Source organism: Megachile rotundata, chromosome 1, assembly GCF_050947335.1.
Source record: "Megachile rotundata isolate GNS110a chromosome 1, iyMegRotu1, whole genome shotgun sequence".
NCBI classification, from domain to species: domain Eukaryota; kingdom Metazoa; phylum Arthropoda; class Insecta; order Hymenoptera; family Megachilidae; genus Megachile; species Megachile rotundata.
This window is the reverse complement of record NC_134983.1, coordinates 6,565,968-6,580,229: the sequence shown is the minus strand read 5'-3', so window position 1 is coordinate 6,580,229 and position 14,262 is coordinate 6,565,968. Positions and strand designations below refer to the sequence as shown.

The 14,262-nt window shown below is 25.9% G+C and overlaps 4 protein-coding genes and 1 long non-coding RNA gene across 14 annotated transcripts; 3 read left to right on the top strand and 2 right to left on the bottom strand.

Annotated features, from left to right (window-relative positions):
- The first annotated feature begins 213 nt into the window (after positions 1 to 213).
- Positions 214 to 1,360, top strand: baf (barrier to autointegration factor). Its single transcript, XM_003700617.3, has 3 exons — positions 214 to 452; positions 652 to 784; positions 1,017 to 1,360. The coding sequence occupies exons 2-3, from the start codon at positions 659 to 661 to the stop codon at positions 1,161 to 1,163; spliced, it is 273 nt and encodes a 90-aa protein (XP_003700665.1). The 5' UTR covers positions 214 to 452; positions 652 to 658; the 3' UTR covers positions 1,164 to 1,360.
- Positions 1,361 to 2,033: 673 nt separating this feature from the next.
- bsf (bicoid stability factor) lies at positions 2,034 to 5,195 on the top strand. Of its 2 annotated transcripts, XM_003700690.3 has the most exons (11): positions 2,034 to 2,282; positions 2,340 to 2,473; positions 2,675 to 2,794; positions 2,882 to 3,152; positions 3,245 to 3,476; positions 3,564 to 3,746; positions 3,816 to 4,026; positions 4,133 to 4,348; positions 4,423 to 4,643; positions 4,762 to 4,890; positions 4,982 to 5,195. In XM_003700690.3, exons 1-11 carry the CDS (start codon positions 2,161 to 2,163, stop codon positions 5,009 to 5,011), a joined length of 1,869 nt encoding a protein of 622 aa, XP_003700738.2. In that variant the 5' UTR covers positions 2,034 to 2,160; the 3' UTR covers positions 5,012 to 5,195. The 2 variants fall into 2 exon arrangements, with proteins under 2 accessions (XP_003700738.2, XP_012134796.1); XM_012279406.2 differs by lacking the exon at positions 2,340 to 2,473 and having other exon boundaries at positions 2,146 to 2,282.
- Positions 5,196 to 5,558: 363 nt separating this feature from the next.
- LOC100883687 (Monocarboxylate transporter 1) lies at positions 5,559 to 11,281 on the bottom strand. Of its 3 annotated transcripts, none has more exons than XM_003700691.3 (9): positions 11,026 to 11,281; positions 8,060 to 8,179; positions 7,847 to 7,990; positions 7,423 to 7,691; positions 6,928 to 7,115; positions 6,482 to 6,728; positions 6,156 to 6,321; positions 5,808 to 6,008; positions 5,559 to 5,732 (listed from the first exon to the last, which is right to left on the bottom strand). In XM_003700691.3, exons 1-9 carry the CDS (start codon positions 11,279 to 11,281, stop codon positions 5,563 to 5,565), a joined length of 1,761 nt encoding a protein of 586 aa, XP_003700739.2. In that variant the 3' UTR covers positions 5,559 to 5,562. The 3 variants fall into 3 exon arrangements, with proteins under 3 accessions (XP_003700739.2, XP_076397512.1, XP_012134793.1); XM_076541397.1 differs by having other exon boundaries at positions 5,559 to 5,684; XM_012279403.2 differs by having other exon boundaries at positions 5,559 to 6,008.
- LOC143264235 (uncharacterized) lies at positions 11,270 to 12,163 on the top strand. The gene is made up of 2 exons (XR_013037797.1): positions 11,270 to 11,407; positions 11,520 to 12,163. It is a non-coding gene; the product is annotated as an uncharacterized LOC143264235 (long non-coding RNA).
- Positions 12,035 to 14,070, bottom strand: LOC100875220 (PITH domain-containing protein GA19395). 7 transcript variants are annotated; one of them, XM_012279414.2, is made up of 6 exons: positions 13,841 to 14,070; positions 13,000 to 13,177; positions 12,763 to 12,806; positions 12,620 to 12,697; positions 12,429 to 12,533; positions 12,035 to 12,339 (listed from the first exon to the last, which is right to left on the bottom strand). In XM_012279414.2, the coding sequence occupies exons 1-6, from the start codon at positions 13,927 to 13,929 to the stop codon at positions 12,129 to 12,131; spliced, it is 705 nt and encodes a 234-aa protein (XP_012134804.2). In that variant the 5' UTR covers positions 13,930 to 14,070; the 3' UTR covers positions 12,035 to 12,128. The 7 variants fall into 7 exon arrangements, with proteins under 7 accessions (XP_012134804.2, XP_012134807.1, XP_012134805.1 ...); XM_012279417.2 differs by having other exon boundaries at positions 13,893 to 14,033; XM_012279415.1 differs by having other exon boundaries at positions 13,824 to 13,906.
- Positions 14,071 to 14,262: the final 192 nt, after the last annotated feature.

Below are 14,262 nucleotides of genomic sequence, written 5' to 3'. Positions count from 1 at the left end.
AAAACATAAAATTAGTTTTCAATATGAAACTTTTGTACGATTTTATAATATCAAAAAACATATTTCAAATATTGTATCTTCATTATTTCCTAGAAAATGAATGAAATTTTATATATATTCTGTTTCATGAAAAATCCGATTATGCTGTTACATAGAAATCAGCCATTACAAGCGCCATAGTTAATAGGGTTTCTATTCTATATTTTTATATAAATCACTGTTGTGTACGTATACGTGTAGGAAAATAGTGTTGTTTAGGAAATTTCTGTTATTCATGCACGTTTTATCAAGAATATGCATATTTTTGCTGTGTTGTAAATCATTAAACAATTAGGAATACATTATTTATATTAGTAGGAATTTAAACTATATATAAATAAGAACTGTTTTTCTCAAAATCAATTATTAATATTAAAATTTTGAATTCAGTTTATAAAAGTAAATTAACAAATGTACGTATCCTGTAAAAATATTACTACTACTTAATTTTTTAAGTATTACATTAAAAAATATATGTATCAAAAATATGATATTGCAGATATAAATTAAAAGTGTACTTTTTGCTTTATTATTATATTTCATTATGAAAATAAATAATTGATATTTAATGCTGCAATGTTAGTACATAGTAATGAATGTTTTTGATTATAGAAGGAACATGTCCAGCACATCGCAAAAGCATAAAAACTTTATTGCAGAGCCAATGGGTGATAAACCTGTTACAGACCTTGCTGGAGTTGGAGAAGTTCTAGGGCGTAGATTAGAAGCTGCTGGCTTTGATAAAGTATAAAATATCTTAATATTAAATAATTGTAATTTCTAATTATAAGTACGATTTGAAAAAATTGTTTTATACTTTCTAATTGAATTTTTTTTCCAACATAATGATAATAAAATAGTAAATAATATTGAATTTACAATAATATTATTTATATAAATAAAGCTAAAAGCACTTATAGAATTTATTAAATATTTATTAAAAAATTAATATAAATTTTTTTTATTAAAATATACAGGCATACGTAGTTCTTGGGCAATATTTGGTCTTGAAGAAAGACAGGGAATTATTTCAAGAATGGTTAAAGGATGTGTGTTCAGCTAATGCAAAGCAGTCTAATGATTGTTATCAGTGCCTTTCCGATTGGTGTGACGAATTTTTGTAAAATAATTATAAAGTTTAATGTTAATATTATAAAACGGAAACTGTTATCAGAATCTTTATTATAATATTTTAATGCAAAATGTAAAAACAATTTCACTTTTGTGAATTGAATATTTTAGACAATTTTAACATAATGTAATGAGAGTAACAATAAGAAAAACATACTTCAAAGTTTTGAATAAATGTAATATAGTTTCATTTACTGCTAACAATGATTAATGTAGTTAGTAATAGCTTAATAGTAGCAGGCTAATTCTTATGTTATCATTAATTTTCGATGAGATTTTATTTATTTTTTAATTAATTATATACTCTTTAAATCATTATATTTTCTACATTTTGCATATAAAACTGTGTAAACTATTCAGTATATAAATGTTTTACTTGTAAGACTATTTCACTTTTTATGTTTCTCGTTACAAAAAATTTTAAAGGATAAGTAAATTTTATTTTTGGGTATAATATCTAATAACTAAAATGTTCAAAATATGTACATGTATTTATAAAACTATAAGTCCTAAATTGAAAATGATCAATAATGAAATTAATAAATTAAGTTAAATTCCAACATTAATAAAACTATTTTTCATAACAACTTTTGCATTTGTTTTTATTGTGAAAATGACATTTTTTAGATGCTACTTTTTATGAAAATATAAATTATGTATAATAATTATGTACTATATAGTTCTATTAAAAGCAATTATGAAATAGATATTTGTTACACGTTCGTCTCTAAAAAAATGCATTAATAAATTTTACTTCTTTTTAATAGTTAAACATTTAATTTATATTTAAAACGTTCTTATATATATAATATAAGAACAATATTATTACATTGCTTTGATTCCAAAGCTTGGTTAAACCTAATTCAATGGGACACCCTATATAAGTATTCACCATTGTCGGAACTATTTTCCGGAAATGGCAGAAGAGACTATTTGATATAAATAAAGGCTCCACCACGTGAATTAAAGTTTATAACTCTCAAAACAAATATGTCATTAAGATGTATAAGTCATCATGGATATCTTTCAAAAATTGTTGTTTTTAGTGAAAATAAAAAAAAGATAAATTTTATAATTCAGCGTTGTATTAAGCCAGTGATTATTTCAACAAGGTTAGTTCCTTTAAGGTATTTGTTTAGTATTTTATAAAAATATAAGTATTTTTTTAGGACATTATCACAGATTATCAATACAGACGCAGATATATTTACAAAATATAAATATTTACGCGCTGCTATATTAAAATACAAACAAATAAGAAAGTATGAATATGAAAACATTATAAAGAAAATAAAAAAGCAAAGTATGTATACTATAATTGTATATCGAACCATTTTATTTTCATTAATAATAATAAAATTGAGTATGTAGAAAATAATAAAAATACTATTTATTTTATTAATAGGCTGTTTATTAAATTCAATAAATGTTAAATAATGGTAATATTCACAACCGTATTAATAATATTTGTTTAGTAAGTTTAACAAAATTATTTCAATTTTAGATGATGTAACTCCGAACCAAGTATATTCACTATTAAAATGGAGTAATAATATAAATGATTCTTCACCACATGAAAAAATGAAACTTGTAGAATCTTTATGGATTAATTTAGCCATATGCAGTATGTTTTATTAATAAAGTACCTTTATTTAGTAATTTTAATATTAATATAAAATTTAAGATATATTTTTTCATTTTGTATTTTAAGATTTCAAGCTCAATGTAGTACATTATAATACACTGTTACAAGTCTACATAGATAATAATTACAATTTTTCTCCACCTGACATATTGATGGAAATGAAAGATAACGAGATTTTACCAAATTTTGCTACTTATCATATGTGTATTAAGCATTACTGTATAAAAGGGAATGTTAATGAAGCTATGTCACTTCTGACCTCTGGCTTTGTGAAAATACCTTGGCATTATTTAATTCAAATTTTTAATACATTACTGGTTGGCTATTCTCAATTAGGGTAAGTATATGCAATTAATAATAATATTAGTAGTAATAACATATTTTATTTGTGTTGCAGATTGATATTTTAGTAATTAATGTATTTTTTAGGAACATTAAATCTGTCGATAATATTCTATATATTATGGAAAATAGAAATATAAAACCAACTGCAGATACATATGCAGTTGTTATGTGTACTTATGCTAAATTAAATGACATTAATAAAATAAAAGAAATAATACAAGATTGTCATTCGCGTAAGATGTATTTTACTAATACACATATTTTGAGGGTGATTTACACATTAGCTGCAAATAATCATTTAGAATCTGTTGATGCTGTAAGAATTATCATATAAAACATTATGTGTTTATGATGTCATATATAAATTCACAATTGATATTTTTGAATTCTTTTTCTGTTTTAGATGTATGAGTATTTAAAGAATACGTTAAACATTTCTAATGCAGAAATGCAAGTTATAATGGATATATTCAATATTGGTCAAGTAAATATAGTTACAACTTTATTTTCACATATGCTTTCACAAAGCTATGTCAAATATACAAATACGAAACTACTTCTAAGATATGCAATTGATGTAAATTTGGTAAGAAATCTTATTTTTATATTATGAATTTTGTTTAATTTATACTTTAAAATATATACATGTTTTCAGGATCCAAATAAAATTATTGAAATATGTAATTCTTTTAACCACAATATAGAACTATATAAGAAATTGTTATCATTTGCACTGTATTATTCGTTATCAAAAAATAGTCATGTATCTTTAGCTCTACTCAGAGCATGTAAACCTCATTATACAATTAAAGCACATTATTTTTGGCCACTTTTAAGCAATTACGGACTGAACTGTGATTTTGATGGTATGCATTTTGAAAATAAATATGTACAAATGTTCCTTATATCATAAATATAACGATAAATATTCTTGCCTAATATTGATGAAAAACATACTCTTTTTATTTGCAGGTATTTTAAATATTCTTACTATTATGATCACAGAGTTTAACATACCACCTTGTGTTCATACAATTTCTGATTACATTTTATCAATATTATTTGTAAGATCCCCAGAACATACTAGACAATTATTAATAAAATACAAAGTAGATAAAACCGTCGTTAATAATGCTTATTTATTAATGTATTTAAGGACATTTAGAACAATTCAAGCAGCAATATATAGTAAGTGAAATACTTAATACAAATATATAATATGTATATAGAATAAAATAATCTATAGTCACTGCTTTTTATAGTGCGATCTCATCCAGATAAATATTTTTATAAAATACATAGTCATGAGCTCAGGAAAGCTTCAGTTCTTAAAAATGACATAGAAAGTTTTATAATGATCAGTACTGAACTATTAGAAAATACTACAGATGATTACAATCATAGAAAAGTGTTTGTGTCTATGGATAAACAATTACAGGATGCAATGATTGATTTATCATCTAACAAACAGTGGTTAGCAAAGGTAAGATATATTTTCTAATTAGTTATTTCTGTTATTTTAATATTATTTTAAATACATTAGTCTAAAATAATATTTGTGCTTAGTGATTTATTAAGTCTCTTTTTGATTATTATTTTAGGTGCTTCAACGTTTAGTAGCTAAAAATATTGTATTAAAACCTGAAACAGTACGGGAAATAAATACTTTTCTACATGGATATCTTACAGATGATATAGTATGTTCACTGGAAAATTTAGCAAAAAAAACGGTATAAATTTATTTATTAATTCAAACTTGATATTCAAAATTGTGTACTAGTACATTTCTTTTAAATTAAGCTTTTTATACTTATTTTTTAGCCAAGCACGCAAGTAAAGCATGCACTGTAAATGAAATTCTTTAAAGTATGTGTAACATATTGGGAGTAATATGAAGCATAAAAGTTATATAAATAGGAAATAATGTTAAATCATTATAAATCAAAGATGTACTATATATACTATAGTATTTATATAAATATTTGTAATTTATGTAGAATGATCTTTTATGTAAGTAAACATGTTTTGAGTTATACATCCTTTTTCTCTACATTTAATTGTTTCCAATAACCATAAATAATAGCAGCGAATAATTTATTTAAGCAACTAATTATTACAGATTTATTTCAAAATGTTACATATAATTTCAATATAGTATCTATAAGAGTGATTAGTGACAAATATTTAAATAATAGTAATTAATGTTATAAATAAATGTTTACATTTTCACTTTAAGTGCTTAGGATAAAACTTGATCTTTAATATGTATTTTTCCAATTATTACGTAGAATTATCATGAACAGTACTAATATGTTTAAAAATAATTATGTTTAACAAACTAAAATATTGAAATGTTTAAAATAAAATTTATACTTAAGAATTAATTTATTTGTAGAGCTATTTTAAACAGGTTCATTATTTATTGTATTTTTTACTCTTTTATTACTTACATTGTGTTTAGTTTTTTGTTGTATAATAGGTACAAAAAATAATATTAATCCACTAAAGGTAATCATACTACCAGCTGCAAGAAAACCAGGATCATATGATTGAAGCATATCATACAGCCATCCTAAATAATATAAATTTAAATAAAAAATTGAATTTTTCTTAACCGCAGCTGTTGTGAAAATACAAATAAATATACCTGCAATAGGTGGCCCTAAGAATGATGCGAAACCTTGAAATAATAGAAGTTGACCAAAAGCATTTGTAAGATAATTTAAACCCAATAAATCTACTAAGATTACAGATGTAAGGCCAACATAGGCACCAGATGTGAATCCAAATATGGAAGCATAAATTGTGAACCATACAAATGATGTACATATTATACTAAGCATTGTAGCTGTAAAAATACAAAACATGCATACTATTAACAAAACATACCTTTATAATTTATACTTTTAAATACACGAATGTTATAATAATAAATATTTTCTAGTAAGTATCAAGTAATTAAAAATTCTACTGGAATATTACAGATACTACTTACAGATACCACATATTGTAAGACATAAATTATATATTAGTAACCGATTGACCCATGGTTTATCTGATACATATCCTAAGATTATACGACCCGCGGTATTGGCAATTCCAATTACTGCAAGAAGGTAACTAGCATCGTTTTTATCAATCCCTCGTTCTTCAGCTTGAGGCTACATAAATATTTACAATTCTAATTATTTACAGCTATAGAACTTTTGTTTCAGAATTAAAATTTTTATTTATGTTCAAAAAAATAAATTTCACTGCAATGTTTATATGATGAAAATTTGAAATGATTTTTTAGCTTTACAAAAAGGCATATATACATACCAATACGTACACGTATGGTACATAAAATCCAATACTGGTGCAAAAGTTTGAAAAGATAAATAATAAAAATACTGGATTTTTTAGTAAAGAGATATCTAATATCTCTTGAAGCGTATTAATTTTTGTTTTATTATTAATTTTAAATTGTCCGTTCTTTGATTTCATGTATTCTGCTTTAGTAGACAAACTCGTAGACGATTCAGAAATAGAAAACACTTCTTCACTATATCTTTGTGTTAAATTTAGTCTGTAAATAGAAAAAAGTATTTAAAATTAAAAGTATTTTTGGTAATGTAAATTTTATATTTTTCGATAATGTATTTAATGAATAAAATTTGTGAAGTACACAATTTTTTAGTTGTATTAAATTAACTTTTAACAGTGTTTAAGAGTATTTGTTCGTATAAATGAATAGGATCAATTAAATAGATAAGAAAAGTACCAACTGCTCTTTATGAATGTTCTCCAAATTGTCTTGGCGTGTTATATCTTTTGAAATTAAAATAGGTTGACTCAGGCTTCTTACACCAACATTATTTCTTTCCTTCTTAAAACTAATGGCATAAAGTTCTGTACTATGTTCCCCTTTGGGTAAACATTTCAATTGTTGATCTAAAGAATTATGTAGAGTTTTCTGTAAATTGAATATGATATGTCAGACGGTATCGTGTTTCTTCATACACACATAAAACTTTACTGTTCCAAAAAAAATATATATTTTACAATTTTTTAACGTAGTCTTTTATGTTATACAATATACAAAGTGTCCCAAAAATAATGCATAACAGAACCTGTGAATTCTTTGAAATTATAAAGAAATTTCTATTTTGTTCTTATGTAAAAAATCTACGTTTTTTTTATTGTACACTATTTTCAGGTCATTATGTATACATTATACTGTTATTGGGCTTCGTATAATAATACATACAAGAATCCTGTACCTCTGGAGAACTTCTCTTCTTTTGTTTATTCGTTTCAAGTGGCCTGAATAGTGCACCTAGTACGATGCAATTTAAAACGATTCCGGAGCAAATCATAATCGCTCCTCGCCATCCGTATTCTACTATAAAGTATTTTAAACATGGAGCGAAAATTAATGTACCTAATCCAGAACCGCATACAGCAATACCCGTAGCGAGAGAACGATATTTCTCAAAATAACATGTTACACTTACAATGGCGGGTAAATAGATTAAGCCAAAACCTAGACCTGTACAAAAAAGGATTTTTTTTCAAGTAAATTTTACGAATATTGATAGTAGCAAAATACTAGTGAATAAGTGCAATTTTTTTATTATTAAACAGTACCATTTTCAAAAAGATTAATATGAATGTTATTAGTGTTAAAACTAAAAGATGTATCACCTGTTCCAATGCCGATTGTAAAGTATAGTGTTATAACATTTTGTGCCCACACACTCGCTAATAGGCATGCACTAGCTAATATTGAGCCGACAATGGTCACTGTTCGGCATCCGTATTTATTTACAAATAAGCTCGATATTGGACCTAAATGAATGATTAATTATGTCGGACGTTATACTACATTTATCTAGCTTATAAAAATGAAACATTTACCAGAACATAAAGTCACCCCAACCAATATCGAAGCGATCCATGCTGTGGTACCCTTTCCCTCCTCGAAATAATACAAAAATTCTAAGTAAAATACTCCGAAAGAATACGTAACTCCGTCCGCTAAAATGACACAAAAATTACATTATTATTATTAATTTATCATTGAAATTTACAAGTTATTGTTTTCATGAAAGCAACTTTATTCCTTTTCTTTTTGTCTGAAGAAATACAATCAGCTATTTAAATTTTTCAGAACTGATCGGAAGTAATGTGATTGATAAGTATTAAGTTTTGATAATTTTAAAATAATAATAACAGCATCTGAAGACATTCTAACTCAATATCTAATTTACTTTCTGATCTAAAAAAGAGTGAAATAAATACTGAAAGGTTTTCTTATTTATCGATTATAAGTAATTGATCGAACAAGTATAACATTTCAATTCGTTTTTGTTGAAGTTACACCTTAAAATAGGTGTTACAAAACTTAAGATCGTTATTGTATGAGAAGTACTTTTCTTATCGTAGTCTTTCATTTGATATATCACAAAGCAAGCATGATTAATTAGAACTTTGGTAGGCGTGCGTATATTTTGATACATATGGTAAATCACGAGCAAAGTGCAATAACTGAACAATAAAATGACTTAATCGCGGACACTCTCTTGTTGCGAAATCATATCCGTTAAATTTATCGAACTAGAAACTACATACGCAAATATGTATCATTATTTTAAATGCACAGATATTTTCGTAGGTCATTTTTAAACATATGAATACGTTCGAATTGATGTCAATAACTTTCTTATCATTTTCTCAACACATATACGATTCAATTATTTGTATCTGAATACAGCATCTTAACACAAGAACCATCGTTAAAGCTTGTGGATCTCTGAGACAAATATCGACATTAATTTTTGGATGTGGTTATAGCAATTAGCAATATAGAAATTTGAAAATGGACTTGAAAAATTGCAAATTTAAAATTAGGAACATGGTGTAGGTACTTAGTTTGCTCGGCGCAAACGTTGCTGTGCCATTTACATAAATGTCTATGATTAGAAGAAATGAGCATGTAGAAAGAATATTATTTTTATATGCATATATATATTACAGATAAGAAACAAAAAAAGGAACTTAGATAAAATAAGTATATCATTTAAGTGTTTGTGTAATTCCAAGGCCTTTATTAAATCAATTAATTTTTTTAAACTGTGTGACATTTATAAGTCATGTGTGATCGTATGTCGACAAATAATCAAGATCTATGTATCAGGAATTTTGAGTAAAATTAATAATGTTATACGATGGTGGTGGTAACGCGTATATGTTGCAAGTAGCTTTTATTATAAAATCAAAGGTAATTTATATTTGCTAAAATTTCGTTACAATGTCCGACTTTCTTTTACAAATATTAACAGGAAGAAACTGAAAATGTGTACGCAAGCAGAAAATATATCTGCAAGGACGTTCGTGTTTTTCGAACGATCATGTATATGCTGATATGTTTCTTTTTTTATCGTTTTATTTGAAGCATCTTAGCTTACGTGTTTGGTAATATTCTGATTAAAAATGCTGTATTACGTTGAAAATGCGTTATAAATCAGCAACGCTTACAATAAAATTTCTTGACTATCTTCTAAACATATATCATCCATTTTTTAAAAATGTTTCCGTATCTATGTTTTGAAATTGAAATAAAAAGTATACAAAATAAGAAACAGTCTCGTGTAACTCTATGGCTGCAACTACTTGTGGTTAATGAAAATATTCGATTATTTTTTTGAAATTTTGAAATTTTGGAGTTTAGAACCTCGAAATTTTTGAACTGCAGAACTTTGTATTGAAGTTAATGAAATTATTATTATACGCGGTTAATGAATGAATTTTGTAACTTTGGAAAATTACAATCGAATAAATTGCAGAAAGTTACTGTTTCAGAAAATGCCACTTGACCCATAAAAGTTTGAAGCAAGAATCCATGTTATTGAAAACATTCACACGTGCAGTATGTAGTTATATCGCTACGTTCTACTTCCTGATGCTCTATATTGCCACGTGTTATGTCACCGCACATTTACAAATTTTAATATTTCCAAATACCTAAACTTTTCTATCTAAAAGTTTATAAATTTGCTATGTTAACAAAATTATGCAAAATTTTGCAGTATACGCATAATTTATTTATATCCACAATTTTTACATGTTCGAATAAAAATGTTAAAAAGCGTTTTAAAACTGTTTGGTCTTATACAAGGAAATCTACTTTAAAAAGTATACTTTTTATTACTTATGCTTGCTCTGTTTTCTATTAATATAATCGAGAGATATGGAATTTAAATCTAGATGAAGTCAATGAAATCGATAAGTCTAAAATCTAATATAGAATTATTCAAACTTTTGACTGTTTCCTTAAGGATTTTATGTAATAAGATTTCTTTTCCATTGTTACGTGATTAAACAAAAATGACTTATAATGAATATTTACTAATATTCGAACCATAAATCAAGTTAACGATGTTTCAAACGCTTTTTTTCGTAAAGATTAAACTATTCTTATCACAGGGTCAATACCGTTCACGAAATTCCTTCTTTCCTCTTTGTTGCAGCATTTATTTATATAACATTAACAGCGATTAACGTGTCAAAAATGTAATCAAAATGGTAGCATAACGACGATAAAGTTTTTTAAAAAAAAATATGCTTATAGAAATAAATTAAATTCATGTATAATTTTACTTGATTGTTAGTTACAGAAATTCAACACCAAGTTATAAAACATGATCACAATTCAAAAGGAAATATAATAATTTCTTTTGTGTGATATCAATTTGAAAAACAATAGTGAATATAAAATAAACAACGAAATTTGAAAGGGGTAATGGAAAGGTTGAACATCTCAATGAATGAACTATAAAAAATGAAATGAAATACAATAGATTTAGAAAAATTTAATTGCTTACCAATTACGTGAATTAAGAAGGATGCAAACACCACAAAATAGCCCCATCCCCCATCTGGGGGTGAAAGGTCTGTGATAGCTGACGTTATCTGACAATCCATTGAGTCGCATTTGAAATTTTTTTTCCCATTTTTTTTATCTTGCTTTTTTGTCTCGGCTGAGGAGCTAACAGTCGCGTGTGCCATGGAGTTACAATTGTCGAACTTGGTGAATGTTACCCGCAATAACAAGTATCGAAACGTCATGTTGATGTTCATATAGTGGAAGGGAACGGAGAAGAGAAGGGGAGATGGGAGAAGATCTAAAGGAATGCGTTAATTTCAATCATATAGAAAATTCATTATACAAAAAGGAAGGGAAATGTGCGAAGAAACATACCATATGTATTGCACTAAACTATCATATATATATAGAATTAGAAATATTGTTTAATTTTGAAATTAAATCATTGTGATCTTTCTTGTGGTATAAGTCCTTTAGTTATACGGTTTTTAGGATGTACAGTGATGGACAGTTCAAATACCCGCCGAAGAACTCGTAGATGTGCAGTCACAGTGCGCGGAAGATAGAATGATTTAAAGAAAAAGTATTTAGAATTTTTTAAATTATAACAACTCGAGTAACAATTGTTCAAAGCAATTCCATCCGGAAAAAAACTGTTAACGTTATATTACGGCTCCTTTTGTGTTCAATTTTTTTCTAGCTTTCAAGGTTTAGAAGATATTCAGTTTGCAATTATAACAACAGATGTTCAGCCATTCATACATTCATTAAATTCATACATTCATTGCATTCATACATATAATGCCAAAAAAGAATTAAAAATTGCTAAAAACATAATGTATATTTATAATAATGATAAAATTTTTGAAGAAATTTTTAAGCAACTTATTTGTTTTCATAAGTTACAATGGTTTTTATTATAAGCAGAAAATTTTATGGATCTAATTATTTTTAATTTTCACCTAAGAAATAATACATAGTTGTAAGGGTATAAATAAGTACAAATATTCATTTGAATATAAATATTTATTACTCCTTAGAATAATTTTCTTTCTTAATGCAGGATAAATAACAGAGTTTAATTAACTCTTTATTATTAAATCAACTAATTGCTCTATCAATATCTTCGTGATCATTTTGTTTATGATCGCTTACCATCGGACGTAATTCATAAGTACAAATAGTAACGCCGTGTTGATGCCCAGGTGACCATTCTCCTTTTAATCCGATGTAGTAAATCTTTATTTTTTCGCTCCTTTCGGTACCAGTAAAATGTAGACTTAAATGATGTACAGATGAAAATTTCACCACTCTATTTTATCAAATAAAAATGAAACAAAATATTTATATTATAACTTTATTCAGTGATTAGTACTAAAATATTGTATGTAATTTATGTACTTAGGAGAATATTCATGCACTCCATGTGTATCTACACATAGTTCAAATTCCTGTTCAGGTTCTACAGCTGTATTATCAAATGTCATATGTGGTCGATTTTTGTATCTATATATAAAAACAAGAACACATTACACCTCTGTATATTAAGTAATATTTTAGATATATTTAAAGTAAAAAGTGAGGAAGCTTACAATTTAACTTTATTTGGGTGAAAATCATCTTCACCTCCAATGACAATAAGACCTTTTAATTTTATGTTTCCTGTAAAACTGAATAAAAAAATATTGTGTTTATTTATTTTTGCTGAAAATGTGTTAAAATAAAAGAAACATACGGAATATTAAATAGTAGTTCATTGTCCACATCACTTTCGACATACTGAAAAGAAAAGATTAATTAATAAACTATTTTATAATAGTTATTAAACTATTTGTATTAAGTAATATTACATTACAAATGTTTATGCACTTATGATACACTAAAGTTTGGAAAATATGCATTTGATTACATAATATATGTATACTTTTGAGACTTCAACTTCTGTATATTTAATATAAATAAACATAGTTACTTTATTTTTATCCAATCTTTTCTCCCATGGCTTAAACACAGTAGCACCGCTAGCTTCTTCACACTCGTTCAGACATTCCACATTTTCTATATCAATTTTTTCATATAAATTATATTGTACTCCTAATTCTCCTTCGTTATGTGCTCCTCCACAACCACATTGATGTGCCATTATAGATCTAAACAAAAATTTTAAATGTAATGATATTGTCGAGTAATAAACAATATGATACTTATTTCATATAACAATATAAAAATAAAATACTCTATTATGAAATGTATAAAGTGGTATATAAGTATATAATAAAACAGGTGTTCTATGTTTTTTACATTAATTATGCTGCTCTGGTTTTCGAATAAAAAATAAAAGTAATTAAGAATTGTATATTAGTAAACAGGTTGATATCTAATAATTAATATTTTCATTTTAAATCGGAAAAATACAGTACACCTTACGCCTAAACGTGAGAGAAACGTTTAAAATACTGGAAATGACAATCTGTATTATGAACCGTTTATACTTGAATATTTTACATATAAATTTATGGTATGTATTTATTCTGTTAATTATTAGTAATATGAACATAAATTATAAATATACTATTTCAATTTCATGATTTACTTTAAAAGAAATTAAAAACAACGTTTAGATAACATGCATTTTAAGTTCATCTATTTTGTACATGTTTTATATGTAAATATTGTTTCAATCAAAGGAATAAGTTTTTATTTTATTAATAATATAATTTTTACCGCTATATATTTTATATTTCACAGCAAAAATGATATAGCATTTTATAATATGTCAGTGGCATTTGAACAGACCTTTTACGGGACCTTACCGTAAGTTGGTAATATTGTATTGAATTTTATTCATAACTTCATGGTACTCACAGTGTCGTTTCCTATTATTCGTTGAATGAGGGATCATTTTTCATTCGCACAACGTAGCTAAATTCAATTGGTTTCCCACCAGCTATTGATACGCCGCTATTTTACGCCTCTACTTCATTGTATACATATACAACGGATAAAATTTAAGAATGCAAAAAATTGGAATATTTACTAATTGAGTTTCCTAAAACCACAATTATATATGTATGTGTTACAAACTGATTTGTAACGGAAGATGCTGACTTGATTGGTAAATCAAACACCTGTTAATAAACCATGTAGGTGTGAATAAGAAGTTTAGTCAATTAGTCATACGTGATATAAACATCTACAAATTAAACGACCACTGGGTACATTCGTACGGTGTCAT